Here is a 19472-nt window from a genome sequence, read left to right as displayed (position 1 = left end):
GGATACAGCTCTGTGATCTCAGCCACTTCAGAGGTGGCACACTCCACTCTCCCCACAAGCACTGCAAGGTTAGGATCAACTTACTGTAATTAAGTGCAGAGGAAGCAATGTCTACCTCTGCACACTGATCTTTGTGCTACTAAGCTTCAGCTTTAATTTCTTGATCATTAACCTCTTCAACTCCTTGGGACCACCGGTGGTTACAAAACGCACTTATTCATACACTCATATTCTTCATAACTTTCATTTTTCATAAGCTACATTCAAAAGGCAGGAGGCTATAACTCTTCTTTCCAGTCAAATAGATGGTGGTGTCATTTTAAACCCTTTTAATAAAAGAAGCTGAACTCTTGTTTTTCTACTGAAAGTCAACTTGTTTTTCCACAAATCTGGGCTATAAACTATAAACAGATGGCGTCTCTTCAGTGAACTGCTCTGTAAACATTATATTTATAAAATAACACAGCGTTTCTGAGATTTTTGGCTTTCAACAGTAAATTGTAAGCATATAGCGATATGTGTGATCATAAAACACACGTTCTGTTCATTTGAGGGAAGCTTTTACCCAAAAAAAAAAAAAATTAAAATTAGATAAATAAAAATTTATTTCATGAAGTTAATGAATAATTTGACTTATGATTTGGTCACGTAAATTGAGGAAAAAACAAAATAAGAATAAGAGGTTAAGAGTGACTGTTCACTTAGACTGCAGAGCTCAAAATTAGGATTAAATGACCAAAAAAGCCATTTTCCAGAAAGTAGTGAGTGATGTGCAGACACAAAACACCGCAAACTTTCCCCCGGGGTCAGAAAAAGGAATATAATTTATTACACATGATGTGCGCATGCTACTTTGCTAAACTGACCTGCTATTTTAGTCACCGCTCTCTTTGTCCACTGTTCAATCAGTGAGCAAACAATGGCTGAGACAGCATAATCTGAATGGCTCTTCCTGTGTCTCTGCGCCGAGGCAGCGGCCAGCTGTCCTTACATGGCCACACAGCGGGTGATGGCTCACGTTGCAGGCAGGAGCCTCTTAAGGATATAAACACTCTAATGCTCAAAGTGGATCTCCCTTTTTTTGGGTCCAAGTGGAATTTAAAGCATTATATTCCATGTCCAGATTTGAATTTAAAAAACTGAAGCCTAAATGTATACATGGGAGGGGGGGGTACATGCCTGTCTAAATGCAGACAAACTCAACTGCAAACTTCTGCCAAGTCTGTTCAGCTTCCCTCCCCATACCTGCCACTCATATCGAAAGCATGGCTGCGACAGGAATATCCTTTCAGCTTCTTAGTGGTATATCCCTAGTGGTGTATCATGACGCCATGACTAAGGAGAACGACTCGCTGCCAAAGTCATTTCCTCACTATCTTAGCAGTCAAACCATAAGAACGACAAAAAACAACCACAAACTGTCAAAAGAGTGCAACCACAAAACACCAAACAGGGACAGTGGAAATGCAACGTAGCTGAACTTCTAAGCTGTCAACCATGGTCTTGTTTTCTATGACCATCTACACAACTACTAGGCAGGCACTCCTGAACAGCCAGCCAAAACTACAGCAGAGCAGAATGACCACCTGCTGTGGCCAGCCGGTGCCAATTGGAGTCAAAGTACACTTTACGCTGAAAGGTTTGTGGACACCTGCTTATCCAATGCTTCTTCTGAAATCAAAGGTATTAATAGGGAGCTTGTTCTTCCTTTACTCTTCCAGGAAAGATGCTGGAACATTGCTGTAATGATCTGATTGCAATCAGCCACATAAGCTTTAGCAAGGTGAGGTACATCACTTCCACTGCTCCACAGCCCAGTAATAGAGGGGCTTTACACCCCTCTAGCCAACACTTTGCACTGGGTATGGTGGCTCATGCTGCTTCAGAGCATCTCATTCTATATGCAGTGCTTTCTATGGAGACTGAACACCTGCAATTGAACAGCTGTGTCTGCAAAGAGTGCAGCTTGAATTCAATAATCAGAAGGGGTGTCTGGATACTTTAGGACCTGGTGGGATATAGAGGCCACACTACTTCAGTATGGAGCACATCCCAAAAACAGCCAGGCTTAACTTGCAGGAGAAAATCAGGAGAAAGCCTGTAAAGGTTTGAAGATAATTCAGGCCATTTGAACAGGATAGTCTTATACTCTTATAACAATACAACATATTGCTATTTCAGGTTTCCATGCTTCATCTAAGATGACCCATGCGGCCCTTCAGATGAGCAGCAACAGATCTTCAAGATTACAGCACAGTATTTAAGTACTGATTCAATGATTTGTGCATCCAATAGGAACCTCCTGTACATCTTGCACTAAATATAAAGGTATTCTGTCACCCAGCTTTTCAAAAACTGCTGCACTGAACAAAATAAGTGGGTCCTCCAGCTGTGGAACAACATTTGACCGACCAAAAACTAGCATATAATCAGTGTGTCCCATTTCAGGATCTGCGTCCTTCGGAGGCTGCGTTTGAAGGCCGACTGCGTCACAGCGGCGCAACTAGGCTGCCCATTTCGGAGGCTCCTTTATATGCGGCTGAGAAATGTGTCCTTCTTTTCATGGCAATGAAGTATCCAACGTATGTATTCTTCGCCAGCCAACATGTTCCGGGGTTCACTGCACACCGGCGAGGATTCGAGAACATTGCAGCACCAACAGAGAAGCGAACGGCAGCTAAAAAGTAAATTTTATATATATATATATATATATATATATATATATATATATATATATATATATGTATACACACACACACACACACACACACGCCCACACACCCACAGTATACACACACCCACACAAGTTAAATATTTATAAGTATTGGTTAAGGATACTACAAACGTTTAAAAATAAATAACTTGACAGGGGCAGCGTTTCATGGCCAACGGTAAGGACAGGAACAATGGTGCTGTGACGCAAACAGAAAATCTGCCGTAAAGCAGACCGTCTCATTTCAGTTCAGCCTTGGTAGGTCTACGCAGCCTTCAAAGGACACAGCCTACGATCCAGCCCCTGAATTGGGACACACTGAATGTGTAACTTGTGTTATGTAATATTCGGTAGTGGATAACTGCAACCCTTTGTCTGCTCAGCTTGAGAAGTTTTACAGTTTGTTTTGCAACACTACAATGCTCTCACTACAACACCCAGCACACACTGTGCAAATACATCAAACAACCTATGGAAATCCCACCACAGCAACAAAGACATGCACCAATGGGGAGGCTAATAAATATAGACATGATATCTGGCTTCCTTCTGCATTAGCCAGCTACTGCCCAGCCTCATGGACGCTGACCAAAGTGCATGTAATTTTACAAAAGTTCCTCCCACCATCATGATGCATCATTGGAGGGGGGTTTCCTGGCCTTTAGCCCAGAAAATCTCACTCTCAGGACTGCTTTGGCACTGCTGTAGTAGGTGAGCAAGCACGCTCGCAATAGATGTAGAAAAGCTTACACTTTTCGTTGTGGCCAGAACGTCTTTTTAACGACTCTGCTCCTCTTTCTCTAGGTAGTGATGCAAAGGCCAAGAAGGCAACAAGGCTGAGGCACAGGTGGCCAAAAATAAAACACACCCTAAAATAAATGCACCTGGGACGCATCCACATACAAACACATTAAGCAGACTACGCTTGCTGTTTGGTACTATACCTGATCTATTAATATTATTACTGCCTGCTGCTTTTCTCAAGACCTGCATAAAGAAAAACACTGACTAACGGGAGCAGAGTGGGGGGGAACACTGCACTACTGTAGACCATCAAATAACGCTATCATAAACACGTGGTCCTTCGAGGGTTCTTTAGTTTCTTTAGTTAGAAATAGTTATTTACATTGATCGAGAATATGTTGCATAAGGCTGTCCAGAGGCCCTTTTCTGAAAGTGGCTCTGTATAGCACCAAAAGCAGGTTCTCATTTTGTCACAAGCTTGACATCTTAACAATAGAAGAACCCTTTTTTGGTGCTGTTTGGAACCATTTTCATAAACCTCAAGCTGAAGAACTATTTTACCACACAAAGAACCCTTTAAGCACGCAAATGGTACTCTGAGTGCTCATGGCTTTGAGTGAATCCACCCCCTTTACCAAAGGACCATCTTTCTAAGAGTGCAGATGTTTTCCTGGCAGATGCAAGATGAACGCAGAAGCATATGTTGTTTTAAAAACGCTACACAAACACTCGGGAAAACGTCTGAATGTTGCGCTATGAGAAATGAACTCAGCATTACCACAGATAAAGATTATGATAAGTTACAGGATGAAGGCTGGTTAGCCAGCACCCTCCTGCATCCCAGCAGCGGGGTTAAAAATAATGTCACATGCTAAGCGTTGGTAGCCCGCCAGCTAACTTACAAAGCAGCACCAAATGTGGACTGACACTTGTAGTTAAAACCACCAAGCCGAAGTCCGCTTCCTTTCCGAATTTCCCCGTTCCACCTTAAATGGTGCAGCAGCTGCTTTCATGCGCCTGAGGCGCCAGCATGTAACTGCTGCACCATTTAAGGTGGAACGGGGAAATTCGAAGAAGAAGCTGGCGAACTTCACCCTCGTTGTAAAAACAGACTTTTGTCCCACCTTCTCTGTTTAAGAATTTATTTTAACAACTGCGTGGCGTGTTATTCTATGTTGAATGCCGTCCCTCGCTGTAGCGTCGTGGCTAACTAACCTAGGTTAAGTAACCAGGCAGCTAACGCTCGCGTCAGGTTAAGTAACGGTTAGTTAGCAGGCGAGCTAAGCGGTCCCCTCATAACCTACCTGCTCTCGGATCTTCAGCACCACCATGTTTCTTCCTCGCCGCTCGATTTCATGCAGAATTATTTACTTCCCCAGCTGTCCGGCTCTCCGAGCGAGCGGCTGCGAGGAAGCCAAGCCGCCCTGGCTTAATTTTTTCGGGTTTATTCCAGTTTCCTTTCAGCTCGGGGATCCTCTTCGCCTCCCAGCAGTGGAACAGCGAGCTTCCACAACATTACCGCCACCGTGGGCGAGCAGTAAGGGCGGCGCTGATTGGCTGAGAGAGTGCGGGAGGTAGCAGTAAGCTACCCGTTGGCTCGTTGAAGTGGTTACAGAGGTAAAAGCGAAATATCGACCATACCGGTATAACGGTATTTAGTTTCAGCGATATTTCGCGATGTATTCGACAGAAGATTAGTATTTTATCCACGATAACATTGCGTGTCAAGTAGTTTACAACCTGTTGTCAGGAGGGTCACCCCATCCGTACATGCAAAAGAAGTTTTAAGTTTAAAAATCATTAATACATTTGTTGTTACTTCAGCAATTTTAAAGGGAAATTCCACCATTCTTTTCAAAATTCCTGCATAATTCTATTTTTAAGATGTACACCCATCAGGCATAACATGACCACGATATTGTTTCTACGCTCATCGTCCATTTTATCAGCTCCACTTACTATATAGGTGGGCTTTGTAGTTCTACAGTTATAGACTGTAGTCCATCTGTTTCTCTGCATATTTTCTTAGCCCCCTTTTACCCTGTTCTTTAGTGATCAGGACTCCCATGGACCCTCAGCACTGCAGTAACACTGACGTGGTGGTGTGTTAGTGTGTGTTGCGCTGGTTTGAGTGGATCAGACACAGCAGTGCTGCTGGAGTTTTTAAACACCTCAGTGTTGTTGCTGGACTGAGAATAGTCCACCAAACAAAAATATCCAGCCAGCAGCGTCCTGTGACCACTGATGAAAGACTAGAGGATGACCAACACAAACTGTGCAGCAGCAGTTAAGCTGTCGTCTCTGACTATACATCTACAAGGTGGACTGACGAGGTCCACTCACTGTCCACTCTATTAGACACTCCTACCTTGTCGGTCCACCTTGTAGATGTAAAGTCAGAGACGATAGCTCATCTGCTGCTGTGTTGGTCATCCTCTAGTCCTTCATCAGCGGTCACAGGACGCTGCCCACAGGACGGTGGTGGCTGGATATTTTTGGTTGGTGGACTGTTCTCAGTCCAGCAGTGACACTGAGGCGTTTAAAAACTCCAGCAGCACTGCTGTGCCTGATCCACTCAGACCAGCACAACACACACTAACACACCACCACCACATCAGTGTTACTCCAGTGCTGAGAATGACACACCACCCAAATAGTACCTGCTCTGTGAGGGTCCGTGGGGGTCCTGACCACTGAAGAACAGGGTAAAAGGGGGCTACCAAAGTATCAGAGAAACAGATGGACTACAGTCTGTAACTGTACAACTACAAAGTGCACCTATACAGTAAGTGGAGCTGATAAAATGGACAATGAGTGTAGAAACAAGGAGGAGGTCATAATGTTATGCCTGATGGGTGTAGAACATGTTCACAGTGGTGGTGATAGAAACCAGACGTCTGAAGAGTTTAACGCCTCTACAAGTCCATGAAATGGTGGTAAATACACCGCCTGATGCCATAGTTTTGAGATAATGGTGTTGTGAGGAAAAACACCAAAAAAAAACACTTTTTTGTGAATTACCAGTAGTTCACTATTATCAACATTACATATAAAAACTCAGGCACTTGTAGGTCCACAGTTCTTTGGATAGTAAATAAAACAGCTATATTTGCCTCCACTTTAAAGCTTTTGTGACCTGGTAACTTTTTCTGCAGTGAACTATTTTGCATCAAAACAAAATTATTTTGCTCAAATCTGAAAGATTGAAATATGTAGAAATGTTGAAAAACGAGTGGAATTCCCCTTTAATGTAATGGGGCGACTGCACAGTGCACTAGACATTAAATTCTAGTCACACAGACAGAAAACATCAAGCAGACTTTAAACCCCAATTATGGTCCTCAAGGAAGCACTTGGTCTTCAGTACTGATTGATGTGACAGACTGTCCCTCCGGGGCACCTAAAAACAGAAGAGGTCTGCCAAAAAATAACTGTGACCTTTAGCTCAGAGAAAGGCCCCATAGGATTACTGACAAGATGACATTTGTAGTAAACGTTCCTGTTCAGAACATTACGTTAGACCTTGGATTACCCAAGAGCGCTACAACACAGACAGCAAATGGATCGAAGGCATTAAAGGGGAACTCCAGTGATTTTTCAAAATTTGCAGAATTTGTTGAGATGTAAACAAAATCATTCAGAGTGGTATGATGTGAAATGGTTCATTTGTAGATAAACTTCATGACATACATATGTGTGTGTGTGTGTGTGTCTTGTTGCTGTCGGAAGTAAACCTTGTATCTTAATTTTTAGCATTTTTTTGCTAAAGTATCTGTTACTCTTTACATTGTTTGTAAATTTTATGATGAACGGTCTAAAAGAAATTGCCCAAAATGACATGGGAAAAATTCTGTTTCCATTGACTTACATTGAAAGTTAAGTATGTTTTTTCCCTCTCCTTCAAAGTTACCATTTTGGAGATACAAGGTTTTCTTCTGACAGCAGCGATTATATATATATATATATGTATATATGTAAACTTTTTTTTATAGGAAGTACAGGCCACAATGTCTACACTCTTAAAAATGATTACTAAAGAACCCCTGAAGAACAAAGACAATATCTCTATATAGAACCATCAACACTCAAATAAGCATTTGCATACTTAAATGGTTCGTTGCATGATGAAATCAAGCAGAACATTACGACCACCTCCTTGTTTCTACACTCATTGTCCATTTTATCAGCTCCACTTACTGTATAGGTGCACTTTGTAGTTCTACAGTTACAGACTGTAGTCCATCTGTTTCTCTGATACTTTGTTACCCCCTTTAACCTGTTCTTCAGTGTTCAGGACTCCCATGGACCCTCAGCACTGCAGTAACACTGACGTGGTGGTGTGTTAGTGTGTGTTGCGCTGGTTTGAGTGGATCAGACACAGCAGTGCTGCTGGAGTTTTTAAACACCTCAGTGTTGTTGCTGGACTGAGAATAGTCCACCAAACAAAAATATCCAGCCAGCAGCGTCCTGTGACCACTGATGAAAGACTAGAGGATGACCAACACAAACTGTGCAGCAGCAGTTAAGCTGTCGTCTCTGACTATACATCTACAAGGTGGACTGACGAGGTAGGAGTGTCTAATAGAGTGGACAGTGAGTGGACACAGTGTTTAAAAGCTCCAGCAGCGCTGCTGTGTCTGATCCACTTGTATCAGAGAAACACTAACACACCACCACCACCACATCAGTGTCACTGCAGTGCTCAGAATGACCCACCACCCAAATAGTACCTGCTCTGTGAGGGTTCATTGGGGTCCTGGCCACTGATGAACAGGGTAAAAGGGGGTAACAAAGTATCGGAGAAACAGATGGACTACAGTCTGTAACTGTAGAACTACAAAATGCTCCTATACAGTAAGTGGAGCTGATAAAATGGACAATGAGCGTAGAAACAAAAAGGTGGTCGTAATGTTCTGCTTGATTAGCATATGTTTCTATAGCACCAAAGAGTCTTATTTTTACAATGTCAAGCCTGGAACAATAGAAGAACCCTTTTTGGAGCTGTATAGAACCATATATAATACATTCTCCATCCAAAAAAGTGTTCATGGTTCTATATAGAACTACTCTCTTCAAAGACCCTGTGAAAAACACCCATTTCTAAGTGTAGAACACAAATACAGCCATTTTATTTGCAATCCAAAATGACCAGTGAACCTACAATCATATGCAAAAATCATGTGAGAAAACCTCTTTTTATATTTTTAAATATATTTTGTACACTCAACTTATGTACACAGTCACTTTAACATACATTCTCCGCAGTTTTACTCATCTTTTCGGTTGTGTTACTATCAGTTAATTATCAGTGCAAAAATATAAACTCACTTATTAAATACATATTTTATCTGATAAAAATACACACAAAACTATCACTTATTAAATACATATGCAGAAAAATATTCAGAATCCCCTTTAAAATTGCATGGTATGCACAAGCGCCACCTTGTGGTCAATTGTGAACATTTGTACCATTTCAATGTAATAAAAGGCCTCCCTAAGCCAGGTGCCACTCCAGGCTTACCTGTGTGAGACCAAAAGGAGCGTTCATGCTGCTATACTGTCCAAACCATTCTGCTTATATAATATGACATTATTTTATCATCATTGTGATAAACTGTTGCCACAAAACACTTTTCTGACTATGTGAAGGGTATGATCAGCACTTCTAGAGCATCAAATTACTGCATTTTACCATAAAAAAGACCAAAGACAGCGTGTCTGTAAACAATCAGTCCATACTAACTTAATGCCCTGATTGTTTTATATCCTTTTATAATGCAGCAGTTATGTTTTCTGTCTTTTTGTCGTTTCCACAATACTGTGTGTATCACGGGTGGCACAGTGGTGCAGAGGGTATTCCGCATTCCCCAGCCGGATGACCAGGGTCCTTTCTTCCCATGTCTGGGTTCCCTCCCACAGTCCCAAGTCGCACCGTCAGGCCAATCGGACATGCTAAATTGCTCCTAGGTGTGAGTGTGTGTGTGAACGTATATGTCTGTCTGTCTGCCCTGCGATGGCCTAGTGACCTGTCCAGGGTGTTTCCTGCCTTCCACACAGCTGAGAGAGGCTCCAGCAGTCGTCCATGTATACTCAGATACTCAGTCTTTAAGGAGAATTCCACTGATTTGGTGAATTTCTGATGTATGGTCAATTACTGAGATGCCAACGAAGTCACATCTGTGTAATGGTTCATTCTAGAGAACCTTACAGACTCTTATTTCTATACAGAGGTGGTGATGGGAACCAGGGCTGCAATGTCTACAGTACAAATACAGCCATTTTATTTACTATCCAAAGCCACCAGTGAAACTACATGTGGCTATAGTTTTTATATGTGATGTTGATGATTGTAAAATAGAAGTAATACGTTTGTAATAAGTTTCCTTTGGGTACTATTTTGCCACACAATGCCCTCCATGTACGCCTCCACCGGGAAAGGATTAAAAGCATGTGTGTTTTAGGCCAAAACCTTCTCGCAACCATCATAAAGCAATATCTCAGGCATCAGCCAGCGTATTCATAACCATGCCATACAGTCTCTTCCTGCGAGGGGGCTTTTAGACATTAAGCTCTTCAGACGTCTGGTTCCTATCAGCACCACTGTGAACAGTTCTGACTCGGGAAGCTGCTCTGCAGTGAATCATATCAAACCACTCTGAATGACTTTGCTTACATCTGAACTATTTAATAATTTAAATTTTTGATAAATGACTGGAATTCATCTTTAATGGAACTAGATGAAGTTAGGAGTGAGTAGTTGTCTTGGCTTTTTCTCTAAGGCCCTCTAATCCTGGTAAACCTGTGTGGAATGTGTAAGTGCTGCAGTGGGAGTATAACAGACATGATGGTCGATGAACAGGAACTAATGCAGTGGATGAACTAAACCACATAACGTAATTCAGCTAACAGACAATGCTGATCGATGTTCTTGGGGGTTAATCCGGTCACAGACTTTTTACAGGACCATAGAGAGAGAGATAGAGAGATAGAGAGAGAGATAGAGAGATAGAGAGAGATAGAGATAGATGGATAGATAGAGATAGATGGATGGATAGATGGATGGATAGATGGATGGATGGATGGATGGATAGATAGATAGACAGATAGATAGGTATAAAGGAGGATTCCACCAATTTTTTTTTAAATGTTTAGGATGTTACTATGACCCTTACGCTGCATATCACTGTTGTCGGAAGAAAACCTTGTATCTCCATTTTTGACGTTTTTAAATTTTTGACATAATTTGAAAATGCTTGTTGCTCTTTACATTGTGTGTACATTTCACGATGAATGGACTAAAACAAACAAACGAAAATTACTTGGAAAGATGTCTGGTTCCACTGACTTACATTAAAAATAAAGTAGGTTTTTCCTTCTCCAGTAAAGTTACAATTTTGGAGACACAAAGTTTTCTTCCAACTAAAGCAATATGTCTGTTTCGCCGCCTTGCTCACTTTCACTCTTTCTTGTTCCATCTATCCTTCTACTAGGACCAGAACTTGGAGACTTCTGATTGGCTGCAGCAGGGGACACTCCAGCTGTAAAAGGGCCTGGGCAAGATGGTTGTTACGTCTGTGCCACCTGCTCTCCCATCGGCCAGATCAAACCCTGCAACTTAGTTCAGCTTAGTCTGTCTTACTGTATTGTATCTTCAGTAGATGGCTAACGTAAACAACTTTCTCTCTTTTCTGCTGTATCTTCCTATGCGGCCTTTAAAAAATGGCAATTAAAGCCTTGTTAATGGAAAGGAATACATGTTGATATTTTGCCATCTTATCTGGATTCATGGTGTTTTGGGCGGTTTGCCTCTTTTTCGTTATTTATAGCCTCTCTTAAAATCCTGTAGACCTATGACGTCGTAACAATGTAAACAGTCATTCAACAGATTGGTTTGGTGTGAAATGCTCTGCTGCTCTAGAGAAACTTCAGAATTGTACACAGTGGTGGCGATAGGAACCAGACGTCCACCTCTAAAAGCTCCCTCACAGCTATTAAGCTATACTTGAAAGTTTTGAACACGCTGACTTAAATCCTCACAGCAATGTCCCAACATCTACACTAATAGAAATGAAGGTTCGGTGCAGCAACATTTTTCATTCATCAAGCTACAGTGTAAATGTTCCCTCAAAAAGGTACAGCAGTGATTTTAAGGTCCAGTTGTGGACCTTAAATAAGTTTTTCCAGGTGAAAAGTTCGTATTTGTACCTTTTCTTAACCGAATGTTTTGAAGAGTAAACAGAAGAGTAAAATAAAAGCCTGAGGCGAGGCAGGGCGTGTGGAGTCAGTACAGCTTAGTAAATATAATTTCAGTGGATTATGGTTCAGTTATGTTCCCTGACTACAGGTACTGAGATGTACCCTTAAAAGGTACCACCCCAGTAACATGAGAGGGGTACTGGCAGAGGGTATTAAGAGGGAATAATCTCCCTATTAACACCTCACATTTCAGAAGAAATGCTGGTTGAGTAGGTGCCTACTGTTGTTGTTTTGCTACGTGGTGCACCTGGAGGATGGGCTTCCCTTTTTCTGAGTCTTGGTTTCATCCTTTCATTAGGCTGCGCAGCAGTGGAACCGCGTTCTCTGGAGCGATGGAGCTCCATCCAATACCTTTGTGATAAGTTGGAGTGATCCAGAACCGATCATCCCACATCAGTACCCGACCTCACTAATGCTCAATCAAATCCTCACAGCAAATGTTCCAACATCTACCCTGTTAGAATTAAAGGTTCTGTGCAGCTACATTTTTCATTCATCAAGGTACAAGCAGTGTAAATGTTCCCTTAAAAGGTACAGCAGTGGTTTTAAGGTCCAATTGTGAACCTTAAATAAGTTTTTCCAGGTTTTCGTAACTTGATGTTTTAAAACAGAACAGTAAAATAAAAAGCCTGGAGACGAAACGGGGTGTGTGGAGTCAATTCAACTTCAAAATTTCAATGGATTATGGTACAATTATGTTTTCTGACTAAAGGTACCGAGATGAACCCCGAAGGGAACCACCACAGTAACAGGAGGAGTACTCCTAGAAGAGTAGAGGGTACTGATAGGGAATAAACTCTATTAATACCCTTCATTTCAGAAGAAATGCTGGTTGAGCAGGTGACTACGAATGTTTGGACACATTGTGCAAAAGATACTTAACCAATATTAACTTCTACACCACTCTACTTGCTCAAGAACGAGGGCCTGGACATGATCACAATATTAAAAAGTGGCTGGTTGGTTCTTAATGCTTACTATTCATCTTCTGACCTCTATTCAGAATTGCTGGAGTAAATGGCAAAAATATATTTGACCATTCAGCTGGTTCAGGTCATCACCTTCGATAACAAATCAGTTACAAATGACACCACGTACTGTGCAGTGAGTTAGTCAGAGTTAAAGTTTTTATTAGTGTTATACTGAGTTTCTGCTGCTCAAAATGAATATTTTAGAAGCATGATGCAAACACTCTAAACCCTTTTAGAGTCCTTTTTCAGTCTATTAAATTGACCGTGACATTCGGCTTGATTTCTCTGTTTTTTTTTTTCTTGTTTGTTAAAGAAAAATAAGAAAATATAATCGACAGTACATTTAGGCACACTGTTGACACATACTGTACACTGATATGCACAATTAATCATCATAGATTCATATGTATGGGGACTTAGAAAACAGAAAAACGAACAGAAACGAGCAGTCCTGCATCACAGAGAAACCATTTACTGAGTTTAAAGGTAGAGTTGGAGTGCGCAACTCAGTAGGAGAGGCAGGTCACACCGATGTCCGTGCTGCGGAGCATCAGTTTAACCAAATCACAGAAGGCTGTAGCTGATCAATAGCCACTCGTAGCAGACATTAGCCACTTATAGACCAATTAGGAGTGGTTACGACCACTTGGTGCTGACCAATCACGGCAAACGATAGCCACGCGGTGTCACAGCATGCGGGACGAGGATTCCACCTGACTTTGACGAAACCCTCGTTTGAAGAAGTTACATTAAGTGCTATTTAGTTAAAAAATGTCCTTTTGCACTGGCAACCACTCTCCGGAGCACGAACCCAGAGATCATCTGACTGCTGGCTACAGTGCTGTGCAAAAGTTAGAGACCAACTTTCATCATTTCCAGCCATTAAGTACAGGTTACTTATTTATAGGTTACTCATTTTTCTGGATAGATTTATGAAAGAATTTGTTTGCATAAGGAAAGGCAAAGGACAATAAGAGACATTATAAAACTGGACCACTGTGAGAAGACAACTCAGTGCTATGGGTCTGGAAGGATGTGTAGCTGTTCAAGAAGAACGTCACTGAGAAAAGGAGATGAACACATCAAACAAAGAAGCAGACCAATGGACTGACTGCCCCAGAGTCCAGACCTCAACATCACAATGTGTTTGGGATTACATGGATGGTGAGAAGCAGAAAATGCAACCAGCATCTAAGGCTGAACTGTGGAGGTGTGGAAAAACATCCCTGCAGATTTCTCTGAAACACTGAAAGTGAGTCTACAGAAACAAATGGAGGCTGTAAGAGCGAACACTGAAAAACTGATATTATATTTAGCTGTTGAGGCGTCTGTTTACAAACAGATTTTCTTTTTCCTGGAAATTAAATGAATGAGTGGTGTTTAACTTTTGCACAGTACTGTATATGGGATGGACTGTCCTCCATTCAGGCTGAAGGGTCATGAGGTCCAATGCTGTAAAAGTCTGTCTTATCACTGAAATGATCTAATATACAGGTCATTATTAGCCACACTCTGCCTTTGATGGACCACAAGCACAGGAACCCTTACAGCCGGAAAAGAAGGAAAAACACAGACCCAACTTTCAGCTTCGTCTGTACATGATATGCTCACATGCACCAATTGATCTCTACTGATTCAATAGAACGCACTCTCCTTCTCCCACAGCAAGTAAGCCATGCACGAATGAAATCCATCGTGAAGGAAACACTATGGTCACTGGAAGTAAGACAAATTAAAAATGCAAAAGCCAGACTTATAAAACAAGTCTTTAACATAAGCTGAGCAATAAACAACAAACGGAATGTAGTCTGTCTGGAGTAGAAGACTTTTTTGTTTTTTTTGAATAATTTTGGATTCTGTCACTCTCACATATTGTTGCCTCTGAATACAATTATTCAAACACATGCATTAAAGAAACCAAAAATATTGCACAAAAAATGAATTACATATTCGCTAAAATAAAATTTGGATTTGGGTCTCTCTAATATAGTATTTGTGTACAATTTTTGGTAACACTTTACTGAAGTGCAGCATTTGTAAGGCTACACAGCACCGACATTAGCCTTTTATGACAGACATTCATGAGGGCTTATTCCAACAAGTGTCTGTAGTCAAAAAGGCTACTTTTGTCCATTGAAGCCTTCATAGATATCTAGGGAGGTGTCTGTCAGTCGTCATGAAAGGCCTATGTAGGGATTGTGTACATTATAAACCTCCAAGTTTAAATTTATTAACTGGACTGAGTGAAGAAAACTAAAAATATACAACCGTTACACTGAACTTCAACAACTTACAATGAACAACAGAGCTCAACCAACAGCTCAAGAGTCTTTTCAACAGTAATCTGACACTTTTGACCTATTTCTGTCTTCTAATATGTAAAATTCACATTATTCACTTTACTAGTATTAAACATATAACCATGCTAGTACTTGCATTAACATGCTAGACTGTGCTGCAGTCTACCAGCTCAGCCTGCAATACTCATATTAAAAGTAAACTGCTCGTACATCCAATCAACTTTTGATTAGACTTGCATAAGTAGACAAAACCAATTCTGAGTGTTTTGTAACCAGCTATTTGTTACTTATGCTGTAGATCCAATGGCTGTTCTTTGATGATCATATACAGATTTAAGAGAGATGGTTCTTTAAAGGTTCTTTAGCAAAGGCAATGGTTCTAGCTTAAATGATTCTTTGCATGATGAAACTGTTCTTCAGATTAATGGAGAACGTTTTTGCATAGGGTTCTATATAGAACCATTTTCAAAAAGGTTCCATATAGCATCAAAAAAAACAATGTCAAGCTTGTAACAATAGAAGAACCCTGTTTGGTGCTATATAGAACCGTTTTGAAAAAGGTTCTACAGAGAACCATTTACATCACATTCTCCATCAATCTGAAGAACCATTTCACCACGCTAAGTACCATTTAAGCATGGAACGGTTCTATATAGAACTCTAAACATAACCCCTGCCTTTCCTAAAACGCATTGTTTAAACATTTATTTAAATGTGAATGTAGCTTAAATGTTTTAAGCAGTCTAACATCCAGTCACGTCCTGTTAGAGTTAGTACTACTCAACAGATTTAAGTAGCCACAGAATATTTAAGTACTCATGTGATTTTTGAGTTATAATTACTTTAAAGGTTCAATTACACTGACTTAATTACACTGTGATTGAGACGTGTGCAAAAGCTTGAACACTATATTCAAGTTAAGCGTAATTATGACATTTTCCTGCTAATTTTAATGTACAATTTCAATTTATTTTAATATATTTGAAACTGAGTTTTTCAATTGAGTTTAGTGTATTTGAAAAAATAAAACAAAATATAAAAGCTGCTATAATTGTGCCACATTTTATTTTTTTCTTTTAAGCAATATGTTAAATTTAGCAAATAAACAGTAAGACTGCATTAAAATGTGCAGATGTGTGTTCTCTGTGAAGGACAACACAGAATTTGCATATGACTGTTTGACAGATGTTTCGATTTTACCGATATTTAAAATGTGCTGTACTCTGGAAAAGCAGAATGTTTAGGTGCTGCTGGGCTACTGTGATAGTCAGTATTAGATTCATTTTACTGAATGAAAATGCCTACAGAAATAAATAGTTTATTTCTCTGTAATGCTAATCTATGTGGACTAATTTCTGCATTTTTATTAATGTTTATGTATCGGCAATGCCAGGTATGCACATCTCTCATGTATTACAAACTTCTGACTTTTGATTTTATAGACTTAGAAATATTAAATTATTAAGATATTTTGAGTTCTACTAACCATGTAGGTTTACAATGTAGCCTTATGAACGCTGCCCATCATTTAAGTGTTACGTTTTATTTTATGTAAGGGAAGCTACGTATAGCAAGTCTCTTGGTCGTAGAATTAAGGCTGATTTTCTAACTGGCACTGGCACACACTTCTGACTTCAACAAGGATTCGTCGTAGTGCTACACATCTCTAATAGTGTACTAGTATTAAAAAATAATAAATCAAAAGAACAAAAACCAACAGGTACATGTGCACACATACCCCAGTGTCTGAACAGAGTTAATAAAAAAAAAAACAAAAAAAACGAACAAGCACAGAAAAGAATTTGCCCGAGACAGGTACATTCTTTAAAGCATCTCCATATGCTTGGACTCCCACCAGGACAGGAATTCAAACATTCATCATTTCACGCCGTAACCTGCTGGACGATCTTCTTTGAAACCGGACTCGGCCTTCCTCTTGGGATTACCCTTTTTTCATTATGGTTACGGATTACGTTTGAAAACCAGGCATGCATCCTGGATTCTCAACCTCGCCTTCCGTGCTTTCACCGAGATAACTGTGAACGTCAGAAGCCTTGTGTTTTCAGTGCTGCAAATATATTTGGTTATTAAATCGTTTATAAACACGTAGTCATACATATAAATGGTTTCACTTGGTAAAAGGTGACGTACGGTGCAATTAAAACCCACCTGCCAAACCCTAAAATGATTCGTCTTCACCTTAGCTACCTTAGTTTGTAGCAAGTGTAGCATATTAAGGGGTGTCAGTTGCCCTCCTTCCAATCTCTATTAGCTTGCTTTAAAATCACACAGTATGCTCTGGCCAACACATCTGTGGAAGGGATGGTTGACCTTCTTTGCCAACTGCCACTGGGAATCTTCCCACATTGCAACTTTCTCCCAAATTTAAAACAGAAGAAGAAACAAAAAAGGAAAACAAAAAAAAAAAAACAACAAACAAAAAAAAATACTGAATGCTGACCTTACAGGCCAGGCACTGCAGTCTCTTAGTGGTAGATGTGAACGTGTTTGAATGAACGCTCCACAATGCTAGAAATGGATCCTCTATGCTACAGCCGCATTGATACAGTGCTTCTATTAAGAACAGGGAAGATTTTGGGTGAGGGCCTGGAGGAGACGACGACAGGGGTGTGCAATCCAAGCAGATTCCTGAAATACGCGCACACACACACACACACGCAAACACATACACACCACACCGCATCCCCCTGGCCTGGCCCTTGTTCCAGCCTCGCTATGGGCCGGTCCCTCCTGTTCCATGAGTGGCGCATCCTAGTGGCTGAGCCGGGATCTGTCACCTCTTCTGCAGGCTGCGGACTTTCTGCGAGAAGGTGCGCATGCGCGGTGAGCGCGAGTGCAGCTTGATGAACAGCTCTGGGAACTTGTACTGGGGGAACATGGTCTCCAGGAAGCCCTCGAGGAAGACGTAGGCCAGACGACGGTTCAGCTGCTGGTGCTGGAACATGTCGAAGACCCGCAGGATGCCCTTGCGCGTGGTGTCTGCCCCAATGATGTGCTTCAGCTCGTCTGTGAGGGAGTCCACAACGAGAGGTTAAAACAGATGTTGGGTGGAACTGCTGTAACACATTTTCACACCACTGGTCCAGGAGTTCTGTCCAGCATGTTTCAGAAAAGTTGTGCTGTTTTGTGCCCGTTTTATTCACGGGTTGCGTTTTTCCAACAAACCAGCTGGGTGCAGTCTGAACTTTATATAATCACGGCGTGTTTGTTTTTTTCGGACTACTTTTGCAAATGTACTGCAGCCATAAAATAGGAGTGAAAATGAAAACAAAATCATACGAATGTATACTGATGAAGAATGATATAAACCTGCAGAAGAACAAATGTACATCCAATATCACAAGAAGAGATCTCTGCAAAGAGACAATGGCAACTAATAATTAAAAGACTTATTTTACAAGAACAGTAGGAGTATTCACAAGTGATACGAACTGACATAAGCTTTGTAAGATGTAGAGATTATTTTAATACACATTTTGTTCAGTTGTTTACATTTGGGCATATATTTTGTTCAGTTTCAGCTTCCGGTGAATTCTAAGTAAATTTTCCACTACCTGTTCTGTTTCACACGGGGCGTGGGAGACGTGGCCAGGTCATGGCTACAGCTTATAGCAGAACAGCAAGAAAGATCTACAGATATTCTTTTAGCCAACAGATAAACAGTCATACCACTTAGCTATCAAAAACACTTTGATAACAGTCATGAATGAGAGAATCTGCGTTTTTAAACGCTTTGTTTGGTTTTCTCTTTCATTTTAATTGACTCACTTATGGCTTATTACACTGTATTTTGCTGCGTGATTTTATATTGAACACTTGCCTTCCTGCCATATTCCTGGCTATATGCAAGTATTTTTTGGTGCCCTGAAGCTGTGGAATGAAAAACCAACCAAAACAAATGAAAAAGATGAAATCCAAACTCGTGTAGATTTTAGCAAATGACCTAGGTGTGAAAAGACCCTAAATTGTGTAGGACAGGGTACTCCAAAGCCAAGACTTTACCACATCCTGTTCAGTTAAACACAATTCATGAAGGTTTTGGCAAATCGAGAAGCGTAACCTTGAAGCCATTAGCGTTGGCATTGAAGCAGTGCCTTCCAAAACAAACTGTACGAGTTAGAGTAGATGTTCTCTATGTAAACATGTACACACCTGGCATGATTCCCAGGAGGATAGTCTTAGCTGCTACTCTGGTTCTCATGCGGATGTTCTTGTCTCTGCGTGGTGGAGTCTCAGCCAGGATTCCGTTTGGCCAGTAGGAATCTCTGTAAGGACACCATGAGAAACATTTTAGTGTTCACCATCAATAGTAGTTCTGCACTCTTTAAAACTTAAGTACACCTTGTTTTTTCACCTAAATCTCTTCACGTAGTCAGCTACTTGCTCAGGAGATGTCATGAAGTCTACATGATCCACAATTTTCCTAAAATGACACAGAAAAAGAAATTTGTAATCAATCAATCA

The 19472-nt window shown here is 40.8% G+C and overlaps 2 protein-coding genes and 1 long non-coding RNA gene across 4 annotated transcripts in view; 1 reads left to right on the top strand and 2 right to left on the bottom strand.

Moving 5' to 3' along the window:
• LOC108441435 (serine/threonine-protein phosphatase 6 regulatory ankyrin repeat subunit A) overlaps nt 1–4961 on the bottom strand; it is a 51629-nt gene extending 46668 nt beyond the window's left edge. The window contains exon 1 of the mRNA XM_017720963.2: nt 4762–4961. Within this exon, the coding sequence (XP_017576452.1) occupies nt 4762–4788 (27 nt within the window). The 5' untranslated portion in view covers nt 4789–4961. The remainder of the gene's footprint in view (nt 1–4761) is intronic.
• A 42-nt stretch (nt 4962–5003) lies between these two features.
• On the top strand, nt 5004–11207 carry LOC108441437. Its single transcript, XR_001858936.1, has 2 exons — nt 5004–5074; nt 10951–11207. It is a non-coding gene; the product is annotated as an uncharacterized LOC108441437 (long non-coding RNA).
• Nucleotides 11208–15526: 4319 nt separating this feature from the next.
• snx13 (sorting nexin 13) overlaps nt 15527–19472 on the bottom strand; it is a 50495-nt gene continuing 46549 nt past the window's right edge. For both annotated transcript variants that reach the window (XM_017720959.2, XM_017720960.2), the window contains exons 24-26: nt 19363–19431; nt 19161–19273; nt 15527–18014 (exon numbers count right to left, since the gene is read on the bottom strand). In XM_017720959.2, coding sequence (XP_017576448.1) covers nt 17782–18014; nt 19161–19273; nt 19363–19431 — 415 coding nt within the window. In that variant the 3' untranslated portion in view covers nt 15527–17781. The remainder of the gene's footprint in view (nt 18015–19160; nt 19274–19362; nt 19432–19472) is intronic.

The sequence above is a fragment of the Pygocentrus nattereri genome, chromosome 1, assembly GCF_015220715.1.
Source record: "Pygocentrus nattereri isolate fPygNat1 chromosome 1, fPygNat1.pri, whole genome shotgun sequence".
Classification (NCBI taxonomy): domain Eukaryota; kingdom Metazoa; phylum Chordata; class Actinopteri; order Characiformes; family Serrasalmidae; genus Pygocentrus; species Pygocentrus nattereri.
This window is presented reverse-complemented; position numbering and strand designations above follow the sequence as displayed.